This window comes from Nicotiana tabacum, chromosome 3 (genome assembly GCF_000715075.1).
Source record: "Nicotiana tabacum cultivar K326 chromosome 3, ASM71507v2, whole genome shotgun sequence".
NCBI classification, from domain to species: Eukaryota; Viridiplantae; Streptophyta; class Magnoliopsida; order Solanales; family Solanaceae; genus Nicotiana; species Nicotiana tabacum.
Genome location: NC_134082.1, coordinates 148,752,777 through 148,768,630, shown reverse-complemented (window position 1 = coordinate 148,768,630; position 15,854 = coordinate 148,752,777). Strand labels below are relative to the sequence as shown.

Genomic DNA, 15,854 nt, shown 5'->3' with positions numbered 1-15,854 from the left:
ATTAGAGAATCCATCCTAATGGGTCAACCCAAAAAAAATATGTGCATACCATTCTGGTATGAAAGGGCACACTATTGACGAGTGCCGAACATTGAAAGACAAGATCTAAACACCGATTGACAACAAGGTCATACAGGTGAAGGAAGCCACACCCAATGTCCGCAACAACCCTCTCCCTGATCATAGAGGTAGTGGGGTAAATGTGATAGAAATGAATGAAGAGTGGGATCCTGAGGGGTCAAACGGGCTTATTCGAGAAGACGATGACTTTAAACTTGCAGTCACACTCACTCCCATTGTAGTACAGACTCAGTCACCAATCAAAGTTAAGATAACTACATCAGTTCCATTTGAGGTAGAAGTAGCTCCGCCTGCGGCCACCTCTGTTCCATTTGAAGTGGAAGTGGCCACACCTTTCATGGTGATAGTATCAACCACACCTCCTTTCGACTCAAAAGCAATACCCTGGGATTATGTTGTCGAGGCTAGGCGAAAAGGGAAGGCCAAGATGGAAGAATCTGATACTACGCAAGGAATGACCAGGACTGGGAGAATCTATACACTTGAACACTTGGGAGGACCAAGTAAGGATGCTGCTACCAAGCAACTTGTCATCAAAATAGGACCAGATGACCTTTGGAGGAAAGTGCAAGTAAGGGAATATTTCGTCATCGATCATTTGAACAAAACCCCAGCTCAGATATCCATACTGTCACTGTTGCAAAATTCAAAAGCACATAAGAATGCTTTGATGAAGGTGTTGAGTAAAGCCTACGTGCCCAACTATATCACCTGCAGAGAGATGGTCAATATGGTAGGGCAGGTTCTGGAAAGTCACAAGATAATCTTCCATGAAGATGATTTGACACCTGAAGAGTTGAATCACAACAGAGCATTGCATATCACAGTGCAATTTAAAGACAAGTTCATTGTCAGGGTCTTGGTTAATGGAGGTTCAAGCCTCAATATTTGTCCGTTGGATACTCTAAAAAGACTGGGCAAAGGTTTCCATGAAATACGGGCAAAGAGCATGAATGTGAAAGATTTCTATGGGTCCCAAAGTGCCACGATTGGAGAGATTAATCTTTGTCTACAAATGGGGCCAACTTGGTTCGACGTTGAATTTCAGGTGCTTGACATATCAGCCTCATACAATCTCCTATTAGGCCGACCATGGATACATGCCGCTGGGCCGTGGCTTCCACCCTACATTAAGCCGTGAAATTTGAATGGAACCATCAGGAGGTGATCATTCACGAAGATGGGAGTAACCCAATTTACACCAGTCAAACTATCCCAGTTATTGGAAACAAAAGAAGGTTATAAGGAGAAACCTATCATCACATCGAACGTGTCAATGCCGTTGAAAAGTATAAATGGTAGAGCATCAAAATAGAAAGCATACTGGCATGGTCTGGGTATGAACCCGGCAAGGGGCATGGGAAGAATCTCTAAGGTATTACTAAGCCGATACAGCTGAAGCGTCGCGGTACTACCTTCGGGCTCAGATACCAATATATATGGAAAGAGTATAATGATTAGTCGCCTCCATGGCGTAGACCTTATTACCCTCTCGAGCAACCAGTGCCATATATGGATCAGGCTTTTCACCAAGCCGACACAATATGGGGAACTACAGAAGAGGAAGTATTAGCTGGGCTGAGGAATCTGTTCTTGGAGGATGAGGACATGGACTGCAGTGCAATAATTAAGGAGAAGGAGGAAGAGGGCCTCACTATTCAGACTATGGAGAAGGGAGCTTGTTACACCCTACAACATTACGTCGATATTACTTCCCAGAGTATTATATTATGATGATGTTATGCTTCGCAGTATTAAATTACGATGATGTTGCACCCAGTAGTATTGTATATTGAATTTGTCGTAGGGTAAGTGACATCAGTCCAAGGAAAATATTATTTGGAGATTATAAGTATTATGTTATTTCAAGCAAGTGATAAGTAAATTCGTGAAGGTGAGAGGGGAAGCAAGTCAGAGAAAATGAATTTTCGTCCAAGTTTGACATGTTGGGGTAAAATACGGCCCGGGCTAAAATACTCGATATTTATTGACTAGTGTCATACAAGGTACCACATGACCATGATAGTAAGGTGTATAAGGTATGTGAAAAGTGATTAGCATTTTAAGTAGGTGGAAATAATTCTTAATCATGTGAGTAATTGGTTAATTATTGGGTAATGGGACATTACCTAGTTAATTAATAATTGGTGGTAGATTAAATGAAGTCTTTGGATAAAGACTAAATCAAAAAAACCTAGCAGCCCTTGGTAATGCATTAAGTGACTCATGACTTGGAAGGAATGATGTCCACTTAAATGTCATATACATGACACTTCCGTAGTCTATCAAATGCTTGCCTTGGAATGTCAAGTTAATCTCAAAAATCCAAACAATTCCAATAAAGATTGGAATTCCATAAGCATACACATGATCCTTTGATTGTTTCATGTTAATCTAAAATCCAACAGGAACAATTCTAACGAAATTCTTGCAACAAAACCAACGAGAATTGTTAAAATCGTAGCAACGTAAAATTTTGCGGTTCTAAAGGAGTACGGTGCAATCTTCTCCAAGAATATTATACGGAGTTTTCCCTACTCCAGGTATGTTAAGGCCATCTCGTCTTTCTTTTTGGCATGATCCAAATAATACAAATGAAACGAGCAAAATACGCAACTTTCATAAATGACTCTATTCATAGAAATACTAGGGGTGTCTATATTTTTCTTGATTCCCCATGTGAATTATTATTATATCTCCTGTTCATGGGTCTCAAAAAAATACGTATTTGATAAAGTTTATCCGAAAGGCATACTGATTTTTGTGGCATTCCGAGTAAATCTTATTAACGTATTTCTGACGCATTTCATGCATTTATACATGTACATTGACCCATGACCAGATGGTGTTATATATGCATATATATGTATATTATATGTATATGGGATATGGGAAAAAGGTTACGGCATTATATACGCACCACCACCTGATCAGGTTGTATACGTTGATGATTTTGCCCACAGTAGCCGAGATGATTTGATGGGATGCCCTCAGAGGCTTGATGATATTATCAACCCACGTACTTATGCACGACATGATATTCATACGCATATGCATGACACTATAAGTATTTCATGATTTACAGAGTTGTCCATACTTATAGGTCGAGTCATGTACTCTATATTTCTTCCATGTCTTTTGTGCTCTTATTTATGTGCCTTACATACTCGATACATTATTCATACTGACATCCATTTTTCCCATGGATGTTGTGTTTTATGCCCGCATGTCTCGATAGATAGGTTGAGAGTTCTCCAAGTAGGCGGTCAGCTTAGCGAAAGATGTTGGTACACTCTATTTGCTCTGGAGTTGCTTGTTTGGTCAGTATGATTTAGGTGTATATTGTTTGGTATGGTGGGGCTCTGTCCCGGCCTTTATGACGATTCTATATCCTTAGAGGCTTGTAGACAGATGTCATGTACGTAAATAATTGTATGGCCTTGTCGGCCTATGTTCAGTATACGAATGGCTATTTTGGTCTTAGAGACCCATGTGTCTTATGTATAAGTTGGCATTACGTATTGTATTCTATCTACTTCACGGTAACCTCTACGACTCAATTATTTATGATGGTATGATATGAAAAGATACGTTATGTTGGTACTCGGTTGAGTAAGGTACCGGGTGCCCATCGCGGCCCATCAGTTTAGGGTGTGATAGAGCTGGTATCAGAGCAGTTCTGTCCTGGGGAGTTTACAAGCTGTGTCTAGTAGAGTCTTATTTATGGGTGTGTTGTGCACCACACTTATAAGTAGGAGGCTACAGGGCATTTAGGACTGTCACTCTTTCTTCTTACTCTAGATCGTGTGGTAGAGCTCTGTTGTAAGAACTCAATTTCCTAAACTCTACCTTATTCATAATACGATGGTACCTATATTCAGAAAGATGGTCGGTAAGAGATATAGATGTGGAATATTGAGTTAGAGGAACTTGATTTTGCATCTTGCTTATGATGAGTAAATGTGAGGTCTTCAGCAGAGCATGCGTGTACTAAAAGGTGTAAGATTCTTGATAAGGAGTTTTAAGGAAAGAATATTTATCCACTCTTATGGTAAAAAAAAGGAATCACAGAATTAGAATTTAGACACAAGTTTGAGCAAGTAAAAGAAGGAATGTAAAGAAGGATACGAGGTACACAGTTAATAAAGATCATCATTATTTACCATTCAGGAAGGGAGATATAAGCATTTTGAGTTACCTTTAATAGTAATAGATGTACATACAATCACCCACACCTATCTTAATCATGCCCTATGGGAGCTAACAGATATGGTTTAAAAGAAGGACGGGTTATCAAGATCCGGCTGGGGTTAGAATAACCCAAAATAAGGGATGGATTGGTAAAGTTAATTGATATTCCCGAAGGATAGTGTAAACGTGGTAATGGATCTCCTTGTGAGACACCTAGATGGTGCACTGCTACAAAGACAGTCACTGGAATCCTGGAAGGGGTAAATATTACCTTAGTGTGGCTTCGTCCCTAGTAGAGTGAGAACATTGAGTAAACCGACGAGCCAATGAATGAAGTAAGGTGAGCTAAAAGCAAAAGAATATCGTGTTCGAGTTTTCAGAATAAAGTGATAGACACAGATGTTAGAGGGAAATAAGAAAAGAGTTAGTGAAGCATTATAAGTAAGATGTGATACCTGGATGGCAATGGTAGAAAAAGAAATGAAAATGATGACAGTATTATAGAGTCTACGGTCAAGTGAAGGAAAAGGCGAAAGGTGACAGGCCTTGAAACAACAAAAGAGTATAGGCCATAAAGTCATATCCTAATTTCAAGAAATAAGTTCGTGACTCCAACGCGGCTACCAGAAGGGAGAGTTAAACCCTAAAGTAATAGATATCAGTATGGGCTGGTAAACAATATAAACTAAACATGAATTAGGGACTGGGTGATTTGATAATAGTCATCATCATGAGAATTTCAGATTGTGTTCCGGCAATAATAGAATATATAACAAAAGAAGATTCATGAGAAATTTAGAGAATGGACATTCAGGAAGACGCTACCCTAAAGCAAACAATGTGAGCAAAGTAAAACTTAAGGAACTGTGTGTGCCAATCACTAGGTGTCACCATCGTGAGTGAGGAATTTTTTTATCCTTGGTACAGAAGGATTGCCGCAAGGCAAGTAAGGGTCATCGATGATGTGAAAAGACGCCAAAGTTGAAGAGGTAACACATCTATAGGTAGATCCTTGTGGCTTCAACTCTTAGTACTTTCTTAAAGGGGGGAATGTTGAGTGATGTGGCATTAAGCCAAAATTAAGTGGTTCTAGTAACTAAGAAATGGTAAAGGAAGAATGTTATAAAAATAAGAATGGAATGCAATTGCAGTCATCTGAATCCCACAAATATGCTACAATTTCAGAATAGTATGCAAGCACGACATCAAGGAAAGAAAGTAAGGGTTCCTGCCTGGGATGTTATTGATAAATAAGGAGCCACTATGAGAGGTAAGTTAAGATAAGGAAATAACCCAAGAAAGACTATGCAGAATATTGATATGAGAATGAGCCAACGAGTAGTTACTAGTTGATTTAGGAAGAGCCTAGTTATGACCAGACAAGAGGTTGCAGACAAATCAATAGATCGTGCAAGATAAACACAAGGAACCCCATCATGGGGAATTCATCCTTGCAGTTATGACATCGTGACCCTTGAGAAATATTCAGATAGTAGTTGGGATAGTTAAAGGTACCGTATAAGTGTTATGAAAATAAAAGAGAGTGCCACTTGAAAGATAGTCAAAATATCAGTTCAGAAGTAGCCCTACAAGCATAAGGGCATGGAGGTAAGTAACTATGGATAATTATAGGCAAGGAAGGACATCAAAAGGTCTGTCGAGTATATGATGTAATAAGCTCGCAGCTTTACAAGAGTCAAGGGTTCTCCCTAAGTACTACAATGAAAGACTAGCTGAGGAAATAAGGAAGAAGGATTCAACCTAAGCACAAGGACCTAAAGAGGAAATGGTCATGTAACAACAGTCTCGCAACAACATTGTAAGCACTCCAAAGGAAAGTGGCACCTACCATGGCTAATGAACGGGAAGTAAAAATTAAAAGTAATATTCGAGATCATATGAGTTGTATGAAAATGCTAGCAAGTGTGGGAACTAAGATAAGCTAAGTATGGATGCAAAAAGGGGGCAGAAAGATCAGGAAAAGTAATAGCTTACGTTAAAAGAAAGCTAAGATGGAACAAAAGAAATTATTCGATCAATGATCCAGAGTGGGTTACATTATGAACGCACTTAAGGGTTCAAAGTTTTATACATGAAGCATATACAGCCGTAGAAGTTTCTGGTATACGTTGAAAGAAAGAATTGAGCCCAGGACTTAGACGAAAGATTAAATTCTTAAAGAATTGTATCATGCATATTCAATTAGCACCCATGAAAGGCTAAACAGAATAACTAATACCATGAACCACAGATCGGTAGATAACTTAAGCCGACATAAAGTCCAATTAGAAGAAAGAGGAAACTAAAGAGTTACATCAACTAAGTAAATTAGGAGTCTGATTATTGGACCTAGAAAGTTACAAGCATCATGATTGAGAACATTGTAGAATCACTCTTAATATCAGAAGTACAAGAGAAATAGTACAGTAACCATATTCTATAATGGCTCTACGATAGAGCCAGTTAGAAGAGTACCAGTATGGAGCTATCACCAAATTGTGTATGCCCCAGAGGTGCAAGTATTATGATAGAACTTCAAGTTGTAAATGTGAATTACACCTATGTTGTAGGGAGGTCATGAAATGATGCAAGATTTTAAGGTAAGAAAGGTAAAGGTGAACAACGCATGAGATACTCAAATGTAGAAGGTTGTGAATAGCCCATATTGCGGATAAAAGTCTAGAAGCGCGAGGATCTAGTACCCAGGAATGATAGCAGTGTCGTCAGTGGCATACCTTCCAGCTTATGGATTCTAAGTACCGAAAGGTCTAATTAGAAAGTAAAAGAAAAGTTAAAAATGATGTGATGGCTTGCTTGATGTTCCAAAATGACATAAGGAAATCTATGGTGCAAGCAAGTTGAAGGAAGGTTGCGGACAAGTATGAATAGATATGTGTAAGTCGCAAGCTAAAGTATGGTAGAGCGATAAGGTTTTAGGAAGATAGGAGTAAGGATAAGAAAAGGTGAGTGAAAAGGTGACAAGAATGGATAAGTTCTTGGGATTAAGCTCATGAAAATAAGAGAGCTGATGGATTCTCTAAATTATAGAAGGCTCAGTATAGCCAGAATGAACTCAAAGGAGTCTAAGACTAGTAGCATTTAGAAGAGATGGAATGTTGCCCTGGTAGTGGAATACGGGCATAATTGTGATAGATAAAGGATAACGTTTGGGTCTTCGATTGAGTAATGACTTAAAGAGGATTGCATGAATTGTAAGGGGCTAAAATACCCATAGAAGGTGAGTCACATTGGGATGTTATAAAGTACGGTTATGGAAGTATAGTATCACTCCTAGGATCAACCTAATTACTCATGATGTCCCTGATGAGACGCGAGCCCTAGCGGTGGTGTTACATAAAAGATCAAGTTATCAGTGGTAGATGATGAATCAACATTAAGGTGAATCAACAATAGATGGATAAAAGTCCAACAGTGTGAGATGAGATTATACCATCAGTCTTAAGGATAAGCAACGAGAGTAACATGGAGTTGGTTGCTGACTTTAGTAACGATAAATCGAAGTAAGAATTATGGTATAGTATGACCTACATAGAGGCAGTAAAGTCATAAAAATGGATAACCAGGTCTATGAAATAAGATATAGCCATATTCACAAGTTCTACAAAGTACCGAGCGAAGAACTTCAGTACACCTATAGATTCAGAGAGGCATCCTATTAAGCCTTGTATATGTTTACAAAGTAAGGCCTAGAGATGGGCTAAAAGCTGGAGGAAAAAGGAGAGAAGAGTCGCATAGGCACACTTACAAGGTCAGTATCGTAGAAGCTGCATGATAGAAGATAGCAACAGTTACGAGATTGAAAGGAATTCGATCACAAGTCATGGCGTGGGAAAGAGGCCTAAAGGGGGAGGATGCCCTGGACTTTGAGTTTATTCACAGAATAGCTACCTAAATAGCAAGGAGAGTAGTGAGGTATTCAACAGAGCTATAAGTTATGAAAATGATAAGAGCATCAGTCAACATTCGAGGACGAAAGTTCCAAAGGGGGGAATGATGTTACACCCTATAATATTACGTCGATATTACGTCTCGTAGTATTATATTATGATGATGTTACGCTTCGCAGTATTAAATTAGGACGATGTTGCACCTTGTAGTATTGTACGTTAGGCTATCAAATGCTTGCCTTGGAATGTCAAATTAATCTCAAAAATCCAAACAATTCCAATAAAGATTGGAATTCCATAAGCATACACATGATCCTTTGATTGTTTCAAGTTCATCTAAAATCCAACAGGAACAATTCTAATGAAATTCTTACAACAAAACCAACTAGAATTGTTTGAATCGTAGCAATGAAAAATTTTGCGATTTTAAAGGGGTATGGTGCAATCTTCTCCAAGAATATTATACGGAGTTTTTCCTACTCCAGGTATGTTAAGGTCATCCCTTCTTTCTTTTTGGCATGATCCAAATAATACAAATGAAACGAGCAAAATACGCAACTTTCATAAATAACTCTATTTATAGAAATACTAGGGGTGTCTATATTCTTGATTCCCCACGTAAATTATTATTATATCTCATGTTCATGGCTTTCAGAAAAATACGTATTTGATAAAGTTTATCCGAAAGGCATACTGATTTTTATGGCATTCCGAGAAAATCTTATTAGCGTATTTCTTATGAATTTCATGCATTTATACATGTACATTGACTCATGACCAAATGGCATTATATACGCATATATATATGTATATTATATGTATATGGGATATGAGAAAAAGGTTATAGCATTATATACGCATCACCACCTGATCAGCTGGTATACGTTGATGATTTTGCCCACAGTGGCCGAGATGATATGATGGTATGCCCTCAGAGGCTTGATGATATTATGAACCCACGTACTTATGCACGACATGATATTCATACGCATATGCATGACACTATAAGTATTTTATGATTTATAGAGTTGTCCATACTTACAGGTAGAGTCATGTACTCTATATTTCTTCCATGTCTTTTATGCTCTTATTTATGTGTCTTACATACTCGGTACATTATTCGTAGGGACGTCCCTTTTTCCCGGGGACGCTGTGTTTCATGCCCGCATGTCTCGATAGACAGGTTGAGAGTCCTCCAAGTAGGCGGTCAGCTTAGCGGAAGATGTTGGTGCACTCCATTTGCTCCGGAGTTTCTTGTTTGGTCAGTATGATTTAGATGTGTATTGTTTGGTATGATGGGGCTTTGTCCCAACCTTCATGACAATTATGTATCCCTAGATGCTTGTAAATAGATGTCATGTACGTAAACAATTGTATGGCCTTAGTGGCCTATGTTCAGTATATGAATGGCTATTTTGGTCTTAGAGACCCATATGTCTTATGTATAAGTTGGCATTACGTGTTGTATTCTACCTACTTTACGGCAACCTCTACGGCCCAGTTATCTATGATGGTGTAATACGAAAAGATACGTTATGTTGGTACTTAGTTGAGTAAGGTACTGGGTGCCTGTCACGGCCCATCGGTTTGGGGCGTGATAGATTTGTTCTCAGGAATTGGACCGCCATACCATCCCGGGCATGTCGAGTCCCTGGGTAGCTTGGCAGATTTCATTCCTATAGCCATTCTAGGCATTTAAGATTTTCAATAATTTGTTTTTAAGATTCACTTGTTTCAAAATAAATGCTCGATTCATCGAGCCGTACCCGTTTGGATGTTTTAAGTATTAATAAAATACATTGCTCTTTATTATTTATTGTTATCTTTCATATTTTTCTTTCTATAGCATTATTGTTACTTTTCCTGATGAGTCGGTGACTGTGACATGTAATGAGGCAACACAACATGAGAATAGTGATTCAGATGAAGAAGATGAGATACTTGAGGAAGTTATGAGGGAAGTTAAAAAATTTGAGAATAAGCCTAAGTCCAACCTGGACGAGATCGAAGCAGTAAATTTGGGGGATGCCGAGACCGTCAGAAAGACTCGCATCAGCATTCACTTATTGCCAACAGAGAAGTAAGAGTACATCTATTTTCTAAAGGAATATGAGGACATTTTCGCATGGTCATATGATGACATGACCGGTTTGAGCACGTCCATAGTAGCTCACAAGTTGCCTACTAATCCCATGTGCCCGCTAGTAAAGCAGAAACTCAGAAAGTTCAAATTAGATATGAGCCTGAAAATCAAGGAAGAGGTTACCAAGCAAATCAAAGCCAAAGTTCTCAGGGTTGTTGAGTACCCAACCTGGTTAGCTAACATTGTGCTAGTACTGAAGAAAGATGGGAAAGTCAGTGTATGTGTTGACTATCGGGACTTAAACAAAGCAAGTCCCAAAGACGACTTCCCACTGCCAAATATACACATCCTGATCGACAACAGCACCAAGCACGAACTCCAATCCTTTGTGGATTGCTTCGCAGGCTACCACCAGATTTGGATGGACGAAGAAGATGCAGAGAAAACAGCCTTTATTACATCATGGGGGGTATACTACTATAAGATGATGCCATTTGGTCTAAAGAATGTTGGGGCTACCTACATGAGAGTCATGACAACTATCTTACATGATATGATACACAAAGAAATAGAGGTGTATGTGGACGACGTTATTATCAAATCCAAGAGGGCCGCAGATCACATAGCAGATTTGAGAAAGTTCTTCAACAGGTTAAGGAAGTACAACTTGAAACTGAACCCCGCAAAGTGTGAATTCGAAGTCCCCGCAGGAAAGTTACTGAGATTCATTGTTAGTCAGCGGGGAATCGAGCTGGATCCGTCTAACGTCAAGGCTATTCAAGAATTACCGCCTCTTAGGAGCAAAAATGATGTAATGAGCTTCCTAGGACGTCTCAACTATATCAGTCGTTTCATAGCACAGTCCACAGTTATATGTGAACCCATCTTCAAGATGCTAAGGAAGGACGCCGAAACAAGCTAGACCGAGGATTGTTAGAAAGCTTTTGACAAGATTAAGGAGTACTTGGCCACACCACCAGTTTTGGTCCCGCCAAAATCAGGATGGCCTTTGCTACTCTATTTATCTATATTAGATGGAGCCTTCGGATGTGCTCTGGGACAACATGACGAGACAGGGAGGAAGGAGCAAGCCATATACTACTTGAGTAAGAAGTTCACACCTTACGAAGCACGGTACTCTCTGCTTGAGCACACCTACTGTGCTTTGACTTGGACAGCCCAGAAATTGAGGCATTACTTCTATGCCTATACTACATACCCCATATTCAGGATGGATCCTTTGAAGTATATATTTCAGAAACCTATGTTGATTGGAAAGTTAGCCAAATAGCAGATACTGTTGAGTGAGTTCGATATCGTCTACGTAACTCAAAAGGCGATCAAAGGGCAAGTATTGGCAGATCATTTTGCTGAAAATCCAATGGGAGGAGAATACGAACCCTTGAAAACCTATTTTCCTGATGAAGAGGTGTCATTTATAGGAGAGGACATTACCGAAGCATACGACGGTTGGAGGATGTTCTTTGACGGAGCTATAAATTTCAAAGGAGTGGGCATTAGAGCAATTTTGGTATCAGAAATAGGTCAATATTATCCAGTATTTGCTAAACTCAGATTCCCCTGCACCAACAACATGGCAGAATATGAAGCATGCATACTAGGACTCAACATGAATATTTAGGAGCTGCTGGTAATCGGTGATTCAGATTTGCTCATGCACCAGGTACAAGGAGAATGGACCACCAAAAATTCCAAGATATTGTCATATCTGCACCATGTGCAGGAATTGAGAAAGAGGTTCACGAAGATAGAGTTCCGACATGTACCCAGAATTTAGAATAAGTTTGCCGATGCATTAGCCACTTTATCATCCATGACACAGCACCCAGACAAGAATTACATTGATCTTATCCTAGTGAGAATTCATAATCATCCTTCATATTGCGCTCATGTCGAAGAAGAAACGGATGGAAAACCTTGGTTCCATGACATCAAGGAGTATTTGGCGAAAGGAGAATATCTGGAGCATGCAAACCACACTCAGAAACACATACTCCAGAGGTTGTCCAATTACTTCTTCCACAGCAGAGGAAATTTGTACAGGAGAACTCCTGATTTGGGACTGCTAAGATGTGTTGATGTAAAAGAGGCTTCTAAGCTACTTGAGGAGATACATGTTGGGACCTGCGGCCCACATATGAATGGTTTTGTCTTAGCCAAGAAGATACTCAGGGCCGGTTACTTTTGGATGACCATGGAGACAGACTGTATCCAGTATGTCTGCAAATGCTACTAGTTCCAAGTGCATTCCGATATGATAAACGTACCACCAAATGAGCTCAATGCAACAAGCTCACATTGGCTATTCGCCGCCTGGGGAATGGATGTCATTGGTCCAATTGATCCCACTACTTCAAATGGGCATAGGTTTATTCTAGTAGCCATTGGTTACTTCACAAAATGGGTAGAGGCTGCATCTTACAAAGTCGTGACCAAGAAAGTCATCGCAGATTTTGTCAAAGATCATATTTTTACCGATTCGGAGTTCCCGAGTCTATTATTACTAATAATGCCGCCAATCTCAACAGTGATCTAATGAAATCCCTATGTGAAACTTTCAAAATCAAGCACAAAAATTCCACAACCTATAGACCTCAGATAAATGGAGTCGTAGAAGCCGCCAACAAAAACATCAAGAAGATACTAAGGAAGATGGTAGAAAACCACAAACAATGGCATGAGAAGCTATCATTTGCTTTGTTGGGATACCATACCACAGTTCGCACATTAACCGGGGTAACTCCCTACATGCAGGTTTATCGTATCGAGGTTGTCATCCTAACCGAGGTAGAGATTCCTTCTGTAAGAATTATACAAGAAGATGAACTCAGCGATACAGAATGGATAAGGAGCCGCTATGAACAATTGGCCCTCATAGATGGAAAAAGGATGAATGCAGTATGTCACGGTCAGCTTTACCAGAACAGAATGTCTGGAGCTTTCAACAAAAGGGTCAAACCAAGACAATTTGCACCAGGACAGCTAGTGCTGAAGAAGATTTTCCCACACCAATATGAAGCCAAAGGGAAATTCTCTCCCAACTAGCAAGGTCCGTACATGATTCACAGGGTGCTGACAGGAGGATCACTCATACTTGCAGAAATGGATGGAGAAATTTGGCCAAAACCAATCAATTCAGATGCAGTAAAGAGATACTATGCTTAGACTATTTATATTTACTCATATGATGTAATTGAACTACGCTTGACCTGATTCCCGTTTAAGAGGGGATATGTAGGCATCCTTATGGGTTCGGTCATATCATAATAAAATATCCAATTCCCCCAAAACTAGAAACTGGGGCAGAATTTTGAGAAGGATCCTCAAAATTCCAGAGCAAGTCTAGCCAATGCCAACATATACCAGATGGTCAGAAATCGATTAAGAAACTGGGGTAGAATTTTGAGAATCTGTTGAGGAAGGATCAACAAGGCTTGTTACCCGCAAAAAGCCGAAGGATCATCTACCAAACTGGGGCAAACTTTTGAGGAGGACCCTCAAAATTCTAACCTGAGAAAGCTGCAATGTCTCTGAAATGTGTTACAGTCACTAGTTCATCTAAAAATCACTTGATATATCAATATGCTTCTAAAATGACTATATTTTTATCAATAATTGCACATTTTTGAAAACTATATTTTTGTAACAGTTAGATGTTACCCATGGAAACTCAAATAAGGCCTTCATAATGGAGCAAAGCAAGGCCAGCAGACGGAAGCACGAACCAACCTCCCCTCACAAAACTTACAATTTTTCTTTGAACGCAGGCACATTTGACGTAGCGATAGCATTTACAAACATGTATACCCAAAGCAAATTCACTATCAATCTGGTCATCAAACACTGAATATATCTCCAGCTAATAAATATACTACTCTTATTTGCTACTCGCTCTTTGCACGAGACTAAGCCTTGTCTCGCATATCTGCATGAGGCTAATCCTTGCCTCCATATTTGCATGAGGCTAATCTTTGCCTCCGTATGTGCATGAGGCTAATCCTTGCCTCCATATCTGCATGAGGCTAATCTCTGCCTCTATATCTTCATGAGGCTAATCCTTGCCTTCATATTTGCGTGAGGCTAATCCTTGCCTCCATATCTGCATGAGGCTAATCCCTGCCTCCATATCTGTATGAGGCTAATTCTTGCCTCCATATTTGCATGAGGTTAATCCTTGCCTCCATATCTGCATGAGGCTAATCCTTGCCTCCATATCTATATGAGGCTAATCCCTGCCTTCATACCTGCATGAGGGTAATCTCTACCTTCACATTTGTATGAGGCTAGTCACTGCCTCCATATCTGCATGATGATAGTCCTTGCCTCCATACTTGCATAAGGCTAATCTCTGCCTCCATATTTGCATGAGGCTAATCCTTGCCTCCATATTTGCATGAGGCTAATCCCTGCCTCCACATCGCATGAGGCTAATCCTTGCCTCTACGTTTGCATGGGACTAAGCACTGTCCCCTACATAAATATTGCTCTATTCTAGTACTATCTACTTGCTTTTCAATCGGGCTAAGCTCTGCCCTTCATTTCACAAGACTAAGTTTCATCTTGTTAACATCATATTATTGCATCCCATGGGCTGAAATATTGCCAATCTATCCAAAAGGCGTCATAGTCTAAAAGGCATCATCCTCATAGCCGGAAGACATCATGCCATTGCCTGAGGATCCCTCAAATTTGCATATCATTATTCAAAGACGTCATGGTTCGGAGGCACCATCTTCATGGCCCGAGAACATCATTTCATGCCCTACGAATCCCTCACTAAATAATTCATGGCCCAGGACATCATGGTCCGAGGACGTCATCCTTAACCGTCTGAAGGCAACTTTCATGGTCTAAAGGGAATCTGCATCATGTTTAAATTTTCGCACAAATACGGGTTTGTAGCATCTCTTTATCTGCAGGTGATCAGCAATCAACCACTATCCTAGCAGGAGTGGCCTCGCTCCAGTTCGTTTAACTATCTCAACTTAACCGTTCACCATAACCGCTCTTGCATCTCGTGTTCGTTCTTGTAATGACTTCATCGGTATATTCCGCCAATGAATCCAGAACTACACATGGCCTGATTCCTATAAAACTAGGGATATGTAGGAAACTCAAGATCAGAGTCTAGCCTCTATCTTTCAAAACATCTCATTGGGTCAAAATTGGTCATCATTTTCTTTACCCGAAAACTCTTTCATCCTTCCCGGGTAAAGAGGGGCAGCTGCTGATACCCAATTTTTCTTAACATATTTTAAACACGTATATATACTTTCAAAATAGTACATATACAGTTATAAGCATGCATAAGTTTTTTTTATAGTTTTTCCATAGTTTTAAAAGCTCTAAATCAATTTATTTCTTCTCTTTTATTATATAAATATCCAATAGTTGTCCTTCAAATTACTTTTGTGATGATTTAGCCATCTAAATTCATTATTTATACCAACATAGTGTTTAAATATTTTTAGTGCATTTTTTTGTAATTACATTTATATTTTTAAGCTAAATTGAACAACTTTGTAATAATAGCTCATACTAATGTATAATTACATTATTTATGCATAAAA

General features: G+C 39.4%; 1 protein-coding gene across 1 annotated transcript; it reads left to right on the top strand.

The window, feature by feature from the left end:
- Positions 1-508: 508 nt before the first annotated feature.
- Positions 509-1,222, top strand: LOC142177533 (uncharacterized). The gene is made up of 2 exons (XM_075246581.1): positions 509-652; positions 758-1,222. Exons 1-2 carry the CDS (start codon positions 509-511, stop codon positions 1,220-1,222), a joined length of 609 nt encoding a protein of 202 aa, XP_075102682.1.
- Positions 1,223-15,854: the final 14,632 nt, after the last annotated feature.